Source organism: Simochromis diagramma, unplaced genomic scaffold (genome assembly GCF_900408965.1).
Source record: "Simochromis diagramma unplaced genomic scaffold, fSimDia1.1 OVJJ01000389.1, whole genome shotgun sequence".
In the NCBI taxonomy this organism is placed as follows: Eukaryota; Metazoa; Chordata; class Actinopteri; order Cichliformes; family Cichlidae; genus Simochromis; species Simochromis diagramma.
The window spans coordinates 1,921,825-1,938,994 of record NW_024387227.1 but is presented as its reverse complement, the minus strand read 5'-3'; the positions used below and the strand labels follow the sequence as shown (position 1 = coordinate 1,938,994).

The following is a 17,170-nucleotide window of genomic DNA, read 5'->3' as shown; positions in this document are numbered from 1 at the left end:
CAGTCAGAGTAGTAGCAAATTCAAACTAATTTGTTGCTGTCCTTGATAACACTGCGCCAAACTCCAGAATTTACCCCAAATACAAAAGTTAGCTTTTAATTTAATTAATCCACCTGCAAGTTTTTTTTTGTACCTCCAACTCTTAATCAGACATCAGCCAATGAACTGTGAGTTTCATATCCATTCAAACTGTAGAAGTGCTACATTTTAGCTGCTTTATTACCTTGATGGCAAACATGATAGGTCTGTAAATAAAGTGATAATAATGTGACCATTTAGTATAAAAATATACTAATGTCTCATGCAGAAGGTTTCCTTAATCTCTCCCTCAGTCTGCTCATATTTATCTACATGAATTCCATTTAGTAGGATTGTATGAAAACAACTGATAAATTATTTAGTGTGTTAGGCTTTGAATGTTAACGCTGCAAGGAACTGTGGAGCGGTATTATTCCTTTTCATTTCCTATTGTATAGTTCAGTGTATCCTAAATGCTCAAGGAGATAAGAAAGGAAATGAAGCCCCTTTCCTTAGTATTTAGAGAAAAGAGTGACACTTAGATATTTCCATGTTGGTTCAGTCAGTTAGGAACCTTTCCAGGCATAAAAAGACGATTTGACTCCTACCTAATTATTTTAGTCATGAATTAACCTTTGTGTGGTAGGTGGACTGACATTATAGAAGTAATTAGTGATATATCATCTCCAAACAAGTGCGTTTTCCCCTAAAGAACATTTTTAATGTTTTCAAAATAGCTGTCCCCAATGTCAGAGCATCAATGTTTACTTTTCTTTTATGGGCAGTACTTGTCAATTAGGGAAACTCCACATGGAGAGGCGGAGGAGGTCTTGAATTGAGGTCCGTTGCCCTTTCTCACATAACAAAGCACTCAAAACGGAGCAGCCCACTTCAGACAAATTCATGCTTCATTTGGGTTAAGGGAGGGAGCCTGCATGATGACCATTTACCCACCTGTGTATCAGACGTATCCCAACATGAGTCATATGGTCTTTGTGCTAGTGAGCAGTTTGGACACCTTTAAATGTCTGATGTCTGTGTCCTGAAAGCAAATTCTGAAAAATTCAGGGCTGCAGTAGATGTGTGAAAACAGCTAGAGATTTGTATATGCTGAATGCATATGCAGAAAATCAAAATCAACAAAATCAGTAGGATGAAAAGTAGAGAAGGTTTGGTGCCATTTCTGTGTTTTACATATAGTGTATTTAAATGTTTTTCCCTTTCAAACACTATGTAACACCATCAAGGTCAAATTTAAGGTCAAACTTGATCATCACTGGCTTTTATTCCAGTGTCCCAGGTTTTCAGTTTTGACTGCTTGTTTTGTGTTTCACCTTTAATTAAATATCGTCCGGTCTCATGTGAGGATTACACTGGATACATAATAGATTGGATCATGGACATACAGGGAATACTGTGTGAAAGTGAGCCCGAGAATAGTCCTCCCAACAGTGTCTGTTTAAATCTGACAAATAGTGTCTCTGCTGTATTGATACGAGTATAGTTTTCTGTTTTTTGATCGAATAGAAAATAATGAATGAAGTTTTAGTTTATTGGGATTTCTTGGATTAACCAGTCTGCATCTTGAAACATTACTAGGGAAGACACTGAGTATGTGAGTGTAGCTTGTAGTATAAAGCACTTTCTCCAAAAGTTGATTCTGTTCATCTGGATGTGGCGTTTTGTGGGAGAAACGTTTCGTCACTCATCCGAGTGACTTCTTCAGTCTCAGCTGACTGCAGGTTTCCCCAATCTTATAAACAGTAAGATTGCCCATTGTTCCTTCAGTGGGCTGGTTTCAGTCATTATGCAAATTTCATTGATAGTTTGTGGCTATAATGTTGCCTTTTAAAAGATATTCAAACACACATTGAGTTTTTCGAAATACAAAAACAAGAAAAGACAGATTTGTGCAGATAAGTTCAAAAACAATTATCAGTGATAATGTTTTTCGGCTTACTCTGCTGCATTGGAAGCCATTATAATTGCAGTGTGGATGCATATTTTTTAAACATATATCCAAACTATATAACAATTAAAGAAATAAATACTTATATTAAGTACAGACAAGCTTGCAAATCATATGCAATTACAGATGGTTGCAAGAGCGACATAAAAAACATCCACACTGACCAAAAAAGCTGTTCTCTCGCTCTGTTGCTGCAAGAAAAATGAAGCACGTTTGCATAAAAGATGTGGTAATCTGTGTGCAGTTTCCTGCTATTTTTGTTACATCACTGATTGTTTCTGTGAAACAGATACACCTCTCTGTTTCATTTGTTTTGCATTGTGTGACAGTCAGCCTCCGGTGTTTATCCACAGGATGATGCACTGGGCCAGGCGTATCGAGCAGGAGATTGACAGAGTCTTTCAGCACATCACTGGAGCTCAGCAGTTGAAAGGGGTGAGTGTCTGCTTCTCTCATTCATCACAGTGTTGGATAAACTCAATAAGAAGTGCACCGAGCGGAGAGGTCAGCGCGCAAATTGACTGTAACTCCATTAAGTTGAAGATCCGCAGCTAAATAGGTGCAAAAAACCAGAAAACAGTCACAGTCTGTCTCACTTAAACCTCTTTGTTTCCTTGTTTGGTGGTTTTCTGGGATCCCTGCAGAGCCAATAACAAAAAATAATGTTTTCTCAGAGCAGCCATAAATCTTTCCCTTACATTTTTTCTCTTTAGCCGTTATTTTTTAGTACATATACTCTGCTTTTAGACATTTTAGATACATAATTTTGTATTGCGTTGTGTTTACAATAATTATCAGTTTTGTGCGCACTGGATTATACACCTGAAAGTGAAAGAGATGCCTCAACACACACCTACAGTGGTTAGATTTAGAATATCTGATTTGAGCTTCATGAAATCAAGAGCTTTAATAACACCTACATTCATGAATACTAATTTAGGCCTTTCATGAGCTGATCATATAATAACTGTGTTAATATTGAAACTGTTCATTTTTGAACACATAACAGGTATTTTCCATTAAGCTCTGAGTTGGAAGTCATTAATGATTGATTTTTACATTACAGGTGCATTAGAGTAATCTTATTCCAGGGTCTTTTGATTCTGATTCTGTGCGTTAAATTCCATATTAAATGGTTCTAGTTCTGGTTCTAAACAATATCCAGTCAACTTGGATCTCAGATTCCAACTCTGCTTTTTCCAGCTGAAGGTTGGACATCAAAGTTTTTAGTGAGCATTGCTCATGCAGAAGTAAATAATGAATTCCTAATAAATATTTTATACTTAGGATTAACTCAAAATAAAAGTTGTTTGTTTACTGAAATAAAAGAACATTTTAATGTGGAAATGTAGCTCAGTTGCACCCCCCAAAAAACCCATTTCCACTGAAGGTTTTTTACAAAATGGGATTTTGATTTGTTACATTCACTGACTGCAGGTAAGTCCAGATTGTAATTGTTTTTATTTTTGTCTAATTGTTCACAGTGATCTGGTAGACTGTCATTAGGAGTGTATTCAGTTTTCTTTTACTTTTCATTTCCAGCATGTTTTCAACATTATTTAGTGTAACAGGTGGCTGGGAGGGGTTGTCCCTCTCAAGGCAAGTGCCAGAGACCAGGACCAAAGATCATCTGTAGGGGGCAAGTGATCCCTGCTCTGAGGAGATGTGTGGGGGCGTTCCCTCAGCAGAGAGCAGTGGCACGTGTCCTCTCTGTTTGTGTCACACCATAGCAGATGGTCAGCCTGCAGTAATGCCTTGATGTGAAACTCACTTGTTCATTCAATCCTCATTAATCCCGCCATGCTTTTAAATCACTGCAGATCTGTTCAAGATTGTTGTCCTTTGCTTAGAAAGTTTTCTCTTGGTGAGGAAACCGTTATTCACGTCAGGCATCATTTTAATTCCTAAACCAGGGGTTCGCATTTATAGATAACTACAGCTGTCACAGTTAGCTGGGTGTAGAGTAGTAACTCGAGGACCTCGAAGGCTGAATTTGAGAGGCATGAAAGTATCAGTAAAATTCCAAAAACACTGGTTACCATGACACTTTGGGAATATAAGATCAAGAATCATCATGCGAATGATATGGTAATTATAAATAATGTTAAATAATGAAAGGACCATAAGTACACAGAGGAAAATATAAAAATGGGTGGGAAGTGGGGCAGAGCTGAAACAATTTAGGACAGAAGGTAAAACTCAAAACAAGATATGAGAGACAATAACTAACAAAGTGAAACAACTAAACTAAAGACTGAGATAAGGAAAATCACAGAACATGAAACACTGATGAGGCTAAAACAATTAACCAATATACAAGAAAACTCAAGTACCCAAACTCTAATAATAAACTCTGTGAATACTGAATTCAGTACAGTTCTTCTAGCGTCAACAATAGTCACCCCAAGGCTAACTCGAACTTGAATATAACATCCTAAAATAAATTTGAGAACAGCAAACATAACCTAGACTCATTTAGAAAACAGGAAAAACAACAAAACTCCCAAATTCCCAAAGAACATTACAACATTGGCCTCAAACAGTCTCACCACAAGGAACAACAGGAAAACAGAACCTTTTCTTTATCATGGTAAATTACTAAATTTATTGTCTTTTAACCATAGATGTCAAAATTTTTAGTGGATATCCATTAAGACTTAGTGCTATTTCAGTTTGAACTTGTATACAGCTTGTATACAGAGGGGAAAATAAGCATTGAACGTGCCAACATTTTCACACTAAACATTTTTAATGGGGCTATAGATGTGAAATTTTCTGATGTAATCTAGACATAGAAAGAAATCAAACCCCAGCTGAAATCTCTGTATTTTAAAAGCAGGCCTACCCCAAATGAATATTAGAGGGTTCAGTCCTATTTGATGGCCTATGAAAAGGTTTTTCTTTGGCACGGTGTCACATAAGAAGCATCTCTTTATGAGTAAAAGCAAAAAGCTCTGTCAAGACTGTAGTGACCGTATTGTTGCAAAACGTACTGATAGTGTTGGGTATGAATGTTGCAGTGAGCACTAAGGCTGGGAATAAGAACCATTTCTTATAGTAGTTCAGTTTCTGTTCCTGTTTCTAAAGTAGAATCACTGTGGCGATCGCTTTAAAGTCTCTTTGTGCTGTTGGTTTTGTTTTCATACCTAAATACTAAGAGAAAAATCATATGTGTGTCCTCATGAAGCTGATAGATCGACCCGATCAATCACCTGACTTGCATTTCATCTCAATAGCCCTATTAAAAATATATTTAACGAGGAAAATGCTACCAGGTTCAATACTTATGTTCCTACATGGTTGTTGTCTATGTTTTACCCACATAATGCGTGTCCTCAGTGGTGCTCCTTGGTGGATTCTACACAAGACCTAGTTCTTCACAGACAGCACAGTTCACAGAAACACCCTGTTCATCGCTGCATGTTCCCATCTGTGCAGCATGGGCCAGTAAAGCATCTGGTCAGTATTCAATATTTGGGACATTTTAAAGTTAGGGAAGAAAGCTAATTTTAGGGGGAAAGTCCTCTTACAGTCTGTATGTATGCTTGCCAAACAGATTCATCCAGATCACTGCCTTTCTTTTTGGCTTATCTTAATTCTTTCTCCAACATCTTTGCATGTGGGATAGATAAACCCGTTCAACTGCCTGTTAATGCAAATATCTAGCCAATACCAGCCAATAACATGGCAGCAACTCGATGCATTTGGTTCATGTAGACTAAAGGTGACCTGTTAAAGTAGTAGCTCTCTGGTTGAGAAATGTCTTATTGATCAGAAGTCAGAGGTTAAACACTCTGTGCTAATAAGAAGAGTCAAAAATAGCTAAAAAAAACAAACAAATGTTAAAGCAGATGGTCTACAGCAGCAGACAACCGCACTATCTAAACTTCACTGTACTCAAATGGCTTCAATCTGTGACAAAGTGGATGAGCAGTTGCAATGCTCTCCATTTGTCCGGCATCTCCTGGTGTAGGTGTCCTGAAGCGGGGGGGGGGGCAATCTTGCAGCTGCGTTCTGCTGTACGGATCACACTCTGAAGAGCTTTTTGGTCCTTAACACAGCTGTTCCCAAACCAGGATGTGATGTTCTGTGTGAGGATGCTGTGATGTTCTGTGTGAGGATGCTCTCCACAGCGCCTGTATAGAAAATCCTGAGGATCTTTGGAGAGACCCTGAACTTCCTCAGTTGTCGTAGGTGGTACAGGCGGTGCCTAGCCTTTTTGGTCTGGACCTGAATGTGGGCAGACCATGTCAGGTCTGAGGAGATATGGACACCGAGATATTTGAAGGACTGCACCCTCTCCACTGGAGCTCCATTGATGATAATGGGCTTGTAGTCTCTGTGCTGACTCCTTCTGAAGTCCACCACCAGCTCCTTGGTCTTGCCAACATTCAGCTGGAGATGGTTGTCCTGGCACTATGATGCCAGATTCTTCACTTCATCCATGTAGGCCGCCTCACCGTTGTTGGAGATGGCGTCCAACACCACTGTGTCGTCATCAAACTTCATAATGGTGTTGGAGCTGTGGGTGGTCACACAGTCTGAAGTGTAGAGGGAGTAGAGCAGTGGCGAGAGGACACATCCCTGTGGCGCTCTCGTGTTGATGGTGATGCTGTTGGAAATGCACTTACCCATCCTCACCACCTGAGTTCTGCCAGTGAGGAAGACAAACACCCATGCACACAGACGGCTCTTGACTGATTTTCAAAGTTCAGCATCAATCATCAAAATGCATTTTGAGAAGAAATTTATTTTGAGCGAAGAAAAGCTGCGTGCAAAAAATGTATTTCAGTGTTTGCTATTATCCACACACACACACACACACACACACACAATAGCAGCCCCTCTCGCTCAGTTTTTGCATTTGCGCTTGCTCGCAATGTGCTGCTTGCGCTCTCAACATTTCTGCCTATGCGCGTTCAACTCTTTCTGTACACCGTTATATTTGTGTCACAAAACCAACCAAACCAATCACAGACTTGGATGCAAAAAAATATGACTGGCTCGTTTGCCTCGTTTGAGTTTTGGACGAAATGGATTCTGGGATATTGCATTTCGTCATTTCGAGCTGATTGGAGACCAAAACAGCCAATCAGATTTTTTGTTACATCCAAGTCTGTGATTGGCTGATTTTGTGGCATAAATATAACGGTGTACAGAAAGAGCTGAACACGCACGGGCAGAAATGTTGAGAGCGCAAGCAGCACAAAAACTGAGCGAGAGGGGCTCAGTTTTTGAGTGTATATGGATAATAGCAAACACTGAAATACATTTTTTGCACACAGCAATGAATTTTGTTCACTCAAATTTAGCTTTTCTTCGCTGTAAATAAATTTCTTCTCAAAATGCAACACTTGCACCTGCAAATTTGTTTTACATGCGCTCAGAATAGTGGCACAAAAATAACGCCATAGGTTTGGCCCCAACAGCACACATTGACACAGAAGTCACCAACCTTTGTCTCTCAAAACTAGGCGCCTGCTAATGCCTGTCTATCTGCTGTCTCCCTATCTCGTGTCCTTGCTGCACATTTCTTCGCACACTGTGTTCTCCTTTCTGTCGCCTCTGCTTCTCACATACACATCTGACTTATTCTCCCAATTCTGTGTGTGTGCTCTATGTGTGAGTGTTTAGCAGCTTGACCTGTGGCCTACTTAAATGAATAACGAATATAATGCGTTACTATCGTTAATACAACTAAATCCCTAATACTACAATAATCTATTCTTACAATATAGTCAGTCTCTGCCATGCTCAGATGAGAGAGGAGAGGCGAGCTGAGTTACCAAATCGATGTATTTTTTGTTTTGTTAATTAAGTTTGGGGGGGACGTTTTGTTAAGTTTCATGTAGGATGGGGTTCACTGACGTTTGAGTCTGACTACTTTGCACAATCCTATAGAGCACCTCATCATGGATGTGTACCTGACAGATCTACAGCAACTCTTTGATGCTGTCATGTCAATATGAACCAGAATGTTTTCAGTACCTTGATGAATCAGCGCCATTAAAAATTAAGGCAGAAGGCAAAAGGGCCTAAACCAGCACTAGCAGTGTGGCCACGATTTAAGCTCTAACAATTTCAAAGCAGAAATGATTCTAAGACAAATATTGTGGAAGGTATTGCTCCTAAATAAAATCATTACTCAATACAGCTCCACCCACTATCTGTCCAGTGTGATTCCCAGATGTCTCCCACTGACCTGTAAAGTTTCCTTGTGTACTTTCTGTGGCTGTACCAAAGCTGTACGGCAGGTGCTCTGAATTTAACTTTCTCTGTGCGGTCCTAATTCAAATTCAGACCCTGCAGAGAAAAGCATTAAGAGCGTCATTTGGGTGTATCAAGCTTAAGACCCCCATGTGTATAACACGCATCTAATTTGTAGAAAGTCTGCCGTGTGATACAAATATGCCTTTTTAATTTAAGCATAAATTAACTCTAATGTAGATTACTTTCTATATGTTTTTTATGACATGGTGATGATTGCACATAAAATTTCTTTGGGCGCTTCAGTGTGTTAACACAGTGTTCATAAATACTTATGCATGAATGGAGACATCTTAGAATTGGACTGTACACGCAGACACAGCAAGTGCGCCTTCAATGAACAGATGAGCTTTTGCATATTGTCGAGCTTTGAATCTTACAGCTCTGTCTCAGACACTCTGTCAGTGTCTTTTTTTATTCTGCAGGTTCATGAAAAAAACGATTTATTCATAGATAACGTATCTCTGGAAAAGTCAGCAGGAGTGAGGTTTGCACTCGATGCACATGTTGCACATGTTTTTAACAGCTGTCCATTCAAACTTTACAGATATACAATGAAGAAAGGCGTCGGTTTAGTCTGGTGAGGAATCAGCCTCGCAAGATTGTTGAAAAAGTGGCCTCGGATATTGAGAAACTTCTGGCTAAAAAGCGCAAAGCACTTGATGTAAGTATGTTTCCTCAAGTTTTGTATTTTTGTCTTGTGATTTTTAAATATTAATTTCTTAATGTCATAATCATACGATGTTGCTTTAAAAAACGTGTAAAAGAAACGCCTTACTTATCACAACATAAAATAATCTTGTCCTTCTCATTTTTCTAATATTAGATAAATACAATCTCAGATGCACAGCAACTCGTGACATATTATGCCGTGTCCTTATTTAATTACCAAAAATCAAACTGCAGAATTAGTGTGTGAAAGTCTAACAAGACATTTACTAAATCTAAGGGAGTTAAGAGGTGTTGATAATCAAATATACCCAGTTAACATCATCAAGTATGTGCAACTCTCTGAAAGAAAAAGATCTATCAGTTTGCTGGTCTGGAGCATTCAGTTGTGTGTTAGCACAGTGCCAAGGAGGAAAAGATTTCAGCAATGATCTCAGAGAAACAATTATTGCTGCTGCTGTCAATCTGGGAAGGATTATAAAACCATTTCCAATATAGCGAGAAATGTTATTCACAAGGGTAAAAGCCTCAAAACAGCTGCCAATCTTTGCTGGAGTGGTGAATTTGCTGGGGTGGCTGTAGCTCAGGAGGTAGAGCAGGTCACCTACTGATCGGAAGGTGGTTCGATCCTTGGCTCCTCCAATCTGCATGCCAAGTATCCTTGGGCAAGATACTAGCCCCGAGTTGCTCTCCAATGCATCCATCGGAGCTCTGAGGTCTTTACACTGGCTGCCTGTCCGTCAGAGGATAGACTTTAAAGTTCTGATGCTGGTCTATAAAGCTCTCAATGGTTTAGGACCAAAATACATCAGTGACCTCCTGACCCAGTATGAACCTTCTAGATCCCTCAGGTCATCTGGATCCGGTCTTTTATCAGTTCCCAGAGTCAGAACCAGACACGGAGAAGCTGCATTCAGCTTTTATGCTCCATATATCTGGAACAAACTTCCAGAAAGCCTCAGATCAGCTGAAACACATTATTTAAATCCAGGTTGAAGACTCACCTGTTCTCAGCTGCATTTGAATAAAACACCAAATCCACACTTTTAAGCTTAAATTTCAAAACTTACATTTTAACTACTGTTTTATCTACTGTTTTTTTAATCAATTTTAAATCATGCTTTTTATTTGTTTTTGTTTTTTAATGTCTCTGTAAAGCACTTTGAATCACCTTGTTGTTGAATTGTGCTATATAAATAAACTTGCCTTGCCTATGAATGAATGTGTGTGAACGTACTTAGAAAGCACTAAGTGCTTGTGAGAATGGGTGTGATTGGGTGAATGTGGCATGTTGTATAGAGCGCTTTGAATACTCCGGGAGACTAGAAAAGCGCCATATAAGAATCAGTCCATTTGCCTGAGCAAAGCTTAGAGAAACTGCGACAGTTAGCATTAGTACATTTGAGAAAAGTACATTTTGTTTGGAAGGGCTGCCAGGACAAAGCCTCCTCTCTCTAAAATGAACAGCATGGCTTAGGGTTGGACAGCTGCATCTAAACAAACCATAAGGTCTTTGCAACATCATTTGTATAAACCAGAATAAAGTGGAGATTTTTGCACATAAGTTAGAGCACCATGCTTAGCAAAAACAAAATACAGAATATCAGCAGATTATAGTTACTTAATTTTATAACCTTTTAAAGAACAGATGATTTTTTAATCAAATTTTAATTAAATTAAATTTATAAATTAAATTCTTTATATCTAAAACCTTAGAAATGATAGAGGGTGAAGTTTATTTTCACATGGCTACATGCAATCCATTTCTCTGTCCTTTTGTACAATGCTGTTTGTGCAAAACCTAAAAAAAAGTTTTGTAAAGATATGACCTACAGATACAAATGTTACTTGCTTATAGCGCACATGCAAGCAAAGACAGAAAAGTTTGATTGAGAACCCATTTCATGTCCTGCAAAATGCAGGACCACAGTATCATTTACAAACACCAGTTAACACAAGTCTGATTAAGTCTGTCTAATTGTGACCTTCCCCCAAAATCATCTGATTAGAGAAATTGAACATGTCATCATACTTGCTTGTCTAATGTGGCTGTGTCTCTGTAGAGGTTAGCCAGTGAAGCAGAGCGGCTCCAGCGGGAGCATCTGTGGCAGGATGAAATCAAGGTAAGTCTCAATAACATTATATTCTCAGTTTAAATTAGAAATATAATGTTACTCAGTTTATAGCTTTGATAGTTGTGCATGTAGCCAATTCAGCTCCATTTCTTTTACTTTCCATTTCCAAATGTGTTTTTTTAATTACTTGTAAGGCCTTGGTGAGTTTTTGTTTTCAACGTATTCGTCTTTACTTTTCTTCATAAGGTTTTTTGTGTCTGTAGTGGATTTGAGTCAATCTATAGTAATTTCAAGGGGAAATTTTTTTTTCAAAAAAATTATATGTTTGAAATACTTGAAAATGTGTCAATTAAAAAATTAGGGAAACAATACAGTGTATTACAATAATATATATTATTGTAATCACTGTATTGTTTCCCTAAAAAAAGCACATGTCATTATACTTGTCATCACACATTTCCTCACATATTAGAAACGGTACAATTTTATCTTGAATTCACTGAATAAAATAATTCAGGGGTATGTTCTCAGCCCTGTGTCTCTAAACCGGATGACCTGAGAAAGAAACATTTACACCAGGCAGCTGAGTGGATCCCTCTGCGCTGCGCTCGTCTGGCTGAAACAGATGACTGAGTGCACTCAGCCGTGTGGTTCTTTTGAGTCCTACACACATTGGCATTCCACTTTTCCACTCGGTCTGCTTCATTTCCCCGACAAAATGAGACGGGATTAACCTCATCCTCTCACATGGGTTCTCACGTCCTTCTCAGAGGCACTGAATTCCCCTGTGATTTCAAAGGACTACATGTTTTTGCTCATCCGTTACAATCTGAGTAGACACTGTTGCCTTAGGCTCCCAGTTAGATTTCCACGTCTTAACTGGCCGTTGTTTTTGTTTCTTCTCTGTTTTTGAATGTAGGCAAAGTGATTTGATCATCAGAAGATGGTACACTGTTAACATAAAGGGAAGGACATGGCCACGTAGGCTGGAGTTTTTAAATGATGATCAATACTACGAGGCCGAAAGTGTGCCAAGTAAATAGCCCCCACACCATTACACCACCACCATTAGCCTGGATATGCTGTGCATTCAAAGATGCTCTTTCCATCTCTGTAAGCAGAGTCCGGTTGTGGCAGATGGCTGCTACTAAATGAGCATAGTTATGTCAGAGATTTGTTCTTGTTAAAAGGGAGTTTTTCCTTCTCACTGTTGCCAAGTGCTTGCTTAAAGGGAGTTGTTTGATCATTGGGTTTTATCTCCATAATTGTGGGAGCTTTACCTTAGTGTAAAAAGCACCTTGATGGGACTGTTTTTGTGATTTGGTGCTATATAAAGTCTGAAAGTAAAAAGGCCTGATCAGCAAAGATTAGCAATTTTACTCTTTGGGTTTTTTAAAAATAAATATTTGTATAGAGATGGTGTTGTTTCCACTTGTAACCAGTATGTATGCTAAGCTGAGCAACCCAGCCTGCTTAGCGTGGAGCTCTATATTTAGCAGAGGGATATAAGAGTGATACCCATCTTCTCATCTGTCTCTTAGCAAAGATAGGAACAAGCATATTGTTATACATAAAGGTGGCATGATGAGAAAGAGACAGACTGAAGAGACGATCTGAGTAAATCCTAAACGTCCCCTTTTTTATCATATATGAATGAAACTATCTTTTATCGCTGCTGACAGATTAATGTTAGAAGAAGCAGAGCTCATAGGAGAAGTTAACATGCTGGATGAGCAGCATCATTTCTTTGGACTGACTGAAAAAGAACACTGACTGATAGCTCGGTGTTTTCAGAGGTGCTAAAACCTTATATTACTAACAACAGGATGACTAACGGCAGACTGATGGAGTTGTCATGTTAAGCTCGATTTAGGCTAAGGCGCTCTTTGGAGATCAAATCTGGTAATCAGAACAGGCCAAAAATAGGAACACATCCACCTCAGTGTAGATGTCACGCGTACTCTGAAGTAAAGACAGTAACAGATGGCGATGCTCCACACAAGCCTAACAGCCTGTCTACTGATTCATAATGTGAGAGTGCTGAACAGAAAACAGTACCGAACAATAGGAAACATTTGGTGGTTACAGCATCACAAATGCAGCTTTTCCTTTTTTTTTAAATGTAGTTTTAAACTAAAGACTTCTGTACTTTTTTTGGCTGCTGTTTAGATGAAAGTGTTACTTTGGAAAGCTCTTGTGCTTTTTGTTAACATTTTATGGATGGAGGAATCATTTTTTTGGGCTGTTACTCCTCTCTGGGAAAAAATGTTTTGGATCCGTGCATCCAGCTTGGGGTCTCGGAACAGCTGGTGCCTGTCCCCCCCAGCTGTGACTGGGCAAGAGGTGGGGTACACCCTGGAGAGGGGCCTGACCCAGAGAGACAGAGAACAACAAAGTCTCAAATCCCTGGATTCAAACTGCTTCTATTTGAGGTGCTCATTGAAAAAGATACACATGGGCTAAGTCACAAAAGAACGTCATGATTTATCAAACAGGATTCTCTAGGTTTTGGGCACAGCCATGTCCCTGGGAGTCTGGTTGTTGATTGGTGTGTACCAGTTTGTTGTGTAGGATGAGAGTCTTCCTAAAACTGATCAATGGTGGTTCAGAGGAGATCTGGGTCATTACATCATCACTCCTAATACCCCAATTCCTGTCATTATATGTTTATTTGTCTCTGCCTCTGTACTGTATGTTTTCCCCCAAGACTAATTCATGTTTTATTAGTTTTGGAACTAATAAGGTTTGTGTGTCCAGGTGTTAGATAGTGTTTCTATATCTATGTTCCTGAAAACGCTATTTCCTTAGATTTAGCCTCACAATCCTTTTCCTGGGTGCAGACTGTCCTCACTCATTAGATTTGACCAAAAGGGACATTTTCTTTAAGCCACTTTGGGTGAAAGCTGCTGGCGTGTACCTTAATGTTTCTGTCTGTTAATTTTCTAAATACAGATGTCTGCAAAGTCCCTTTATTCTCTTTCAAGGTTATAAGATATAATAATTTTATTTTCTCCCTGCTGTACACTAAAATAATTTAAAATTGGGATTGATTTTATTTTAAAAAACATTTATTAAAAAACATTTATTTCAAAAAACATTAAGACAAACAATCTTTCTCTGAATAATGTGTTTGAAAAAAACAAATATTTCTTTTATAATTTAACAGTTTTCTTCCCTTTGACCCAGTTATACACCTGCTTAAGGAGGATTGAAAAAGCCTCCATAGCACATCCTTTGGTCTGTTTAAATACTATGTAATGTTGTTAGTTAAAGTCCATTCAGTCAACGACAATAGAAAATTATTAGGTGGCATTACATGGTCTATAGTCATGGGATTCAGTGATTCAACATGTCTGCTAACATTGTCTCTGCATCTACATTTAACTAAGAGCAACAACTATAACAAGGCTTGCCTGCTGAAATGCATTGGGTTTTTTGCTTGTTAAGTTAAACCTGACCATCCTATAAGAATAAAGGCATTTTACGGTATTTGAAATGAGACTGCCTTGGAATTTTTTGATGATTTATTCACAAAAGCATGCTGAAATCCTACCATGAATAAAAAAAAGTTCCTGAAACTTCAGACAATATAGAAAACATTTCTGACCATCCAGCTAGTTATCAGCACACGTACGGCATCCATGCTCGTACGGGGGTTGTATGCAGGTATGAGTGACTTGCATGTCTGAGAATGTGAACGATAAATACAGATTTAGTAGAAGTATGCACAACTCTAAATCATGAACATGTATAGGTAGCTTGTCCGCTCTTTATAAAATATAAAGAACAGAGAAGGTCACTCTTACAGATAGCTGAAAGAAACTCATCTCAGAGTGTGTACTCATCAGTGAGTGGCCTTGTTTATTTCAGCAGCATCGGACCACATTTAATTCTAAACTGTATGTAATTTTCAAAAATATTACTTAAATTATTAAAAAGACATTGATTTGTTTTGTTTTTTTGTTTGGAAACAAGGTTGTAGTATTAAAAAAATGCAGTTTTGGACTTTCGATGGGCATCATTTTAAATGAACATACATTCTAAGTAGTGGCTACGCTTATGAAGAACTGTGCAGAGACAGACTTGACACATGCATGCATATGATTACTTGTCCTCAAACTGTTTCACAGTTGCAGCCTCTTCATATCTCCATCTGTTCTCTACTAGGAGCTGGACATGGCTTATTATGATTCCAAGGCAGAGCTGGATTATGTGAGTAAGGGACAAATAAACTGAACTTTTATTAAAAAAAAACTAAGTACAGTAGTACCTTGGTTTATGAGAATGATTTGTTGTTGCTCGCAAACCAAAACCCTCGTATGTCAAAGAGAATTTTCCCCGTGAGAAATGATTGATGGACCGCTCCGAGCTCCCAAAATATTCACATAAAAATCATTTTTAAAGGTATTTTCTATATAAGTCACTGACTATGAGTTTTTTGCTCATTACTCGTAGGTCAAGTTACTCGCAATCCGAGGTTCCACTGTATTTGGCTTATACTTACTTGACCTAGCCTGAATTGACTCAACTACAGTATTAATATTAGGGAGAGAAATGTGTTTGTGCTTCATGTGCTTGTCCTCCTGTTCATGTAGTATTCCATGGATGGAGAAGGAGAGGTGGAAAATCCCTCTCACATCAAGCTGGAGTTTGTGTATGACCCAAACTTCAAGAATAATGTCAACTATTCCTACACAGCTGTTCAGATTCCCACGGATATTTATAAAGGAGGTAAGTAGAGTCCCCAGTCTGTAAAGACATGTTTGCAATTAGCTTAAGGTTAAGGTGTGTATTTAAAATATTTCACTGTTTGTTGATTAGCTCCCGTCATTCTAAACGAACTGAACTGGACGCAAGCGTTGGAGAAAGTCTTCATGGAGAATAGTCGAGAGGATCCGTCACTGCTGTGGCAAGCATTTGGGAGCGCGACAGGAGTCACTCGCTATTATCCAGGTAGGTTTTAGTTTTTAGGTTCCAGCTGTCAGGTAGGAGGTGAATAAGCCAAAGTCAAAGTAAATACTATGACGTGAATATTTTCTTCTGTTTTTTTTTTTTTTTTTGCAGCAACACCCTGGAAAGCTCCTGATAAAATTGACCTGTATGATGTCAGGAGGAGGCCCTGGTATGCGTTCCAGCTTTAAACATGTTTACATGTGGGCTGCATGCAATGGATTGAAGCAGATGAAGTTTTGTGTCCTCTTCTTTGTTCCCCACAGGTACATCCAGGGTGCCTCATCCCCCAAAGACATGGTCATCCTTGTTGACGTGTGAGTAATTCTGCTAAACTCCTTTTGACCCATTCAGAGAATGAACATTCACTTTTCTTATGGTTATCTTAGTTTAGCATCACAGCTGGACACAAGCAAAGGCTAGACTGGCTGGCAATGTACAGAGAGTCCAGGAAATCGCTTTTTTTCTGCCCATGTGTTTTTTTTTAAATCTTGATTCTCGGATTTTTCTTGTAACATCCAGTCGTTTTACTGAATTTCATTACTTTTCTTATGCCCCTCATTAGTTTTTCTCGGTGTGCCTCTCACTGTTAACCATGCAAATTTCACCTCTGCCCTTCTTTCATTTCATGTTTAATTTTGAAGGTTAGAGCTTTATGATCCTCTTTAGTTGTTGTTTTATTAACCACATTTTCACTTTCTGGTGATGCAATATTATTGCAATTTTTAACATTTTGTGATATTCATATGATTTATCACCTGTTTCAAACACGTTATGTCCTCAAAGTTAAACTTTGTCATTATCTGTTCAATCCAATTTTTATTTATTTTTTTGCTGCAAAATCAGACGTTCAAGCTGTCACTAAAACCTGCTAAATGTTGACAGTCAGTCTGATATCAGTCGTGATTGAATGCGGTCAAGTTGGCAAATACTTGCAATCTGTTTCTGATAATACAGCAACTGTGATAGATCATAGAAAATCACATATCTCTTAAAGTCTACAGAGACTGAAAATTATTAGATTTGCACTCATCTTCCTGTTTTATAGGAATGTAACTAGAATACAACCAGCCAGCAGCTAGCTGAGTCGAGTCCCCTTGAGTTATGCTTATTGATAAAGTCTCATTCATACTGATGGCAACATGTTGGCACTCTGAGTAAACAGCAGTTATTTGCAAACCTTTGAAAAAGGGATGGCGGTCAGTCCAAGTCAGACTGCAAC

General features: G+C 38.6%; 1 protein-coding gene across 1 annotated transcript in view; it reads left to right on the top strand.

Moving 5' to 3' along the window:
• Positions 1 to 17,170, top strand: part of LOC120746740 (voltage-dependent calcium channel subunit alpha-2/delta-2-like) — a 39,753-nt gene that overhangs the window by 6,300 nt on the left and 16,283 nt on the right. Inside the window, exons 2-9 of the mRNA XM_040052188.1 lie at positions 2,341 to 2,422; positions 8,802 to 8,918; positions 10,987 to 11,046; positions 15,166 to 15,210; positions 15,594 to 15,729; positions 15,820 to 15,951; positions 16,063 to 16,120; positions 16,215 to 16,265. Of these exons, the coding sequence (XP_039908122.1) occupies positions 2,341 to 2,422; positions 8,802 to 8,918; positions 10,987 to 11,046; positions 15,166 to 15,210; positions 15,594 to 15,729; positions 15,820 to 15,951; positions 16,063 to 16,120; positions 16,215 to 16,265 (681 nt within the window). The remainder of the gene's footprint in view (positions 1 to 2,340; positions 2,423 to 8,801; positions 8,919 to 10,986; positions 11,047 to 15,165; positions 15,211 to 15,593; positions 15,730 to 15,819; positions 15,952 to 16,062; positions 16,121 to 16,214; positions 16,266 to 17,170) is intronic.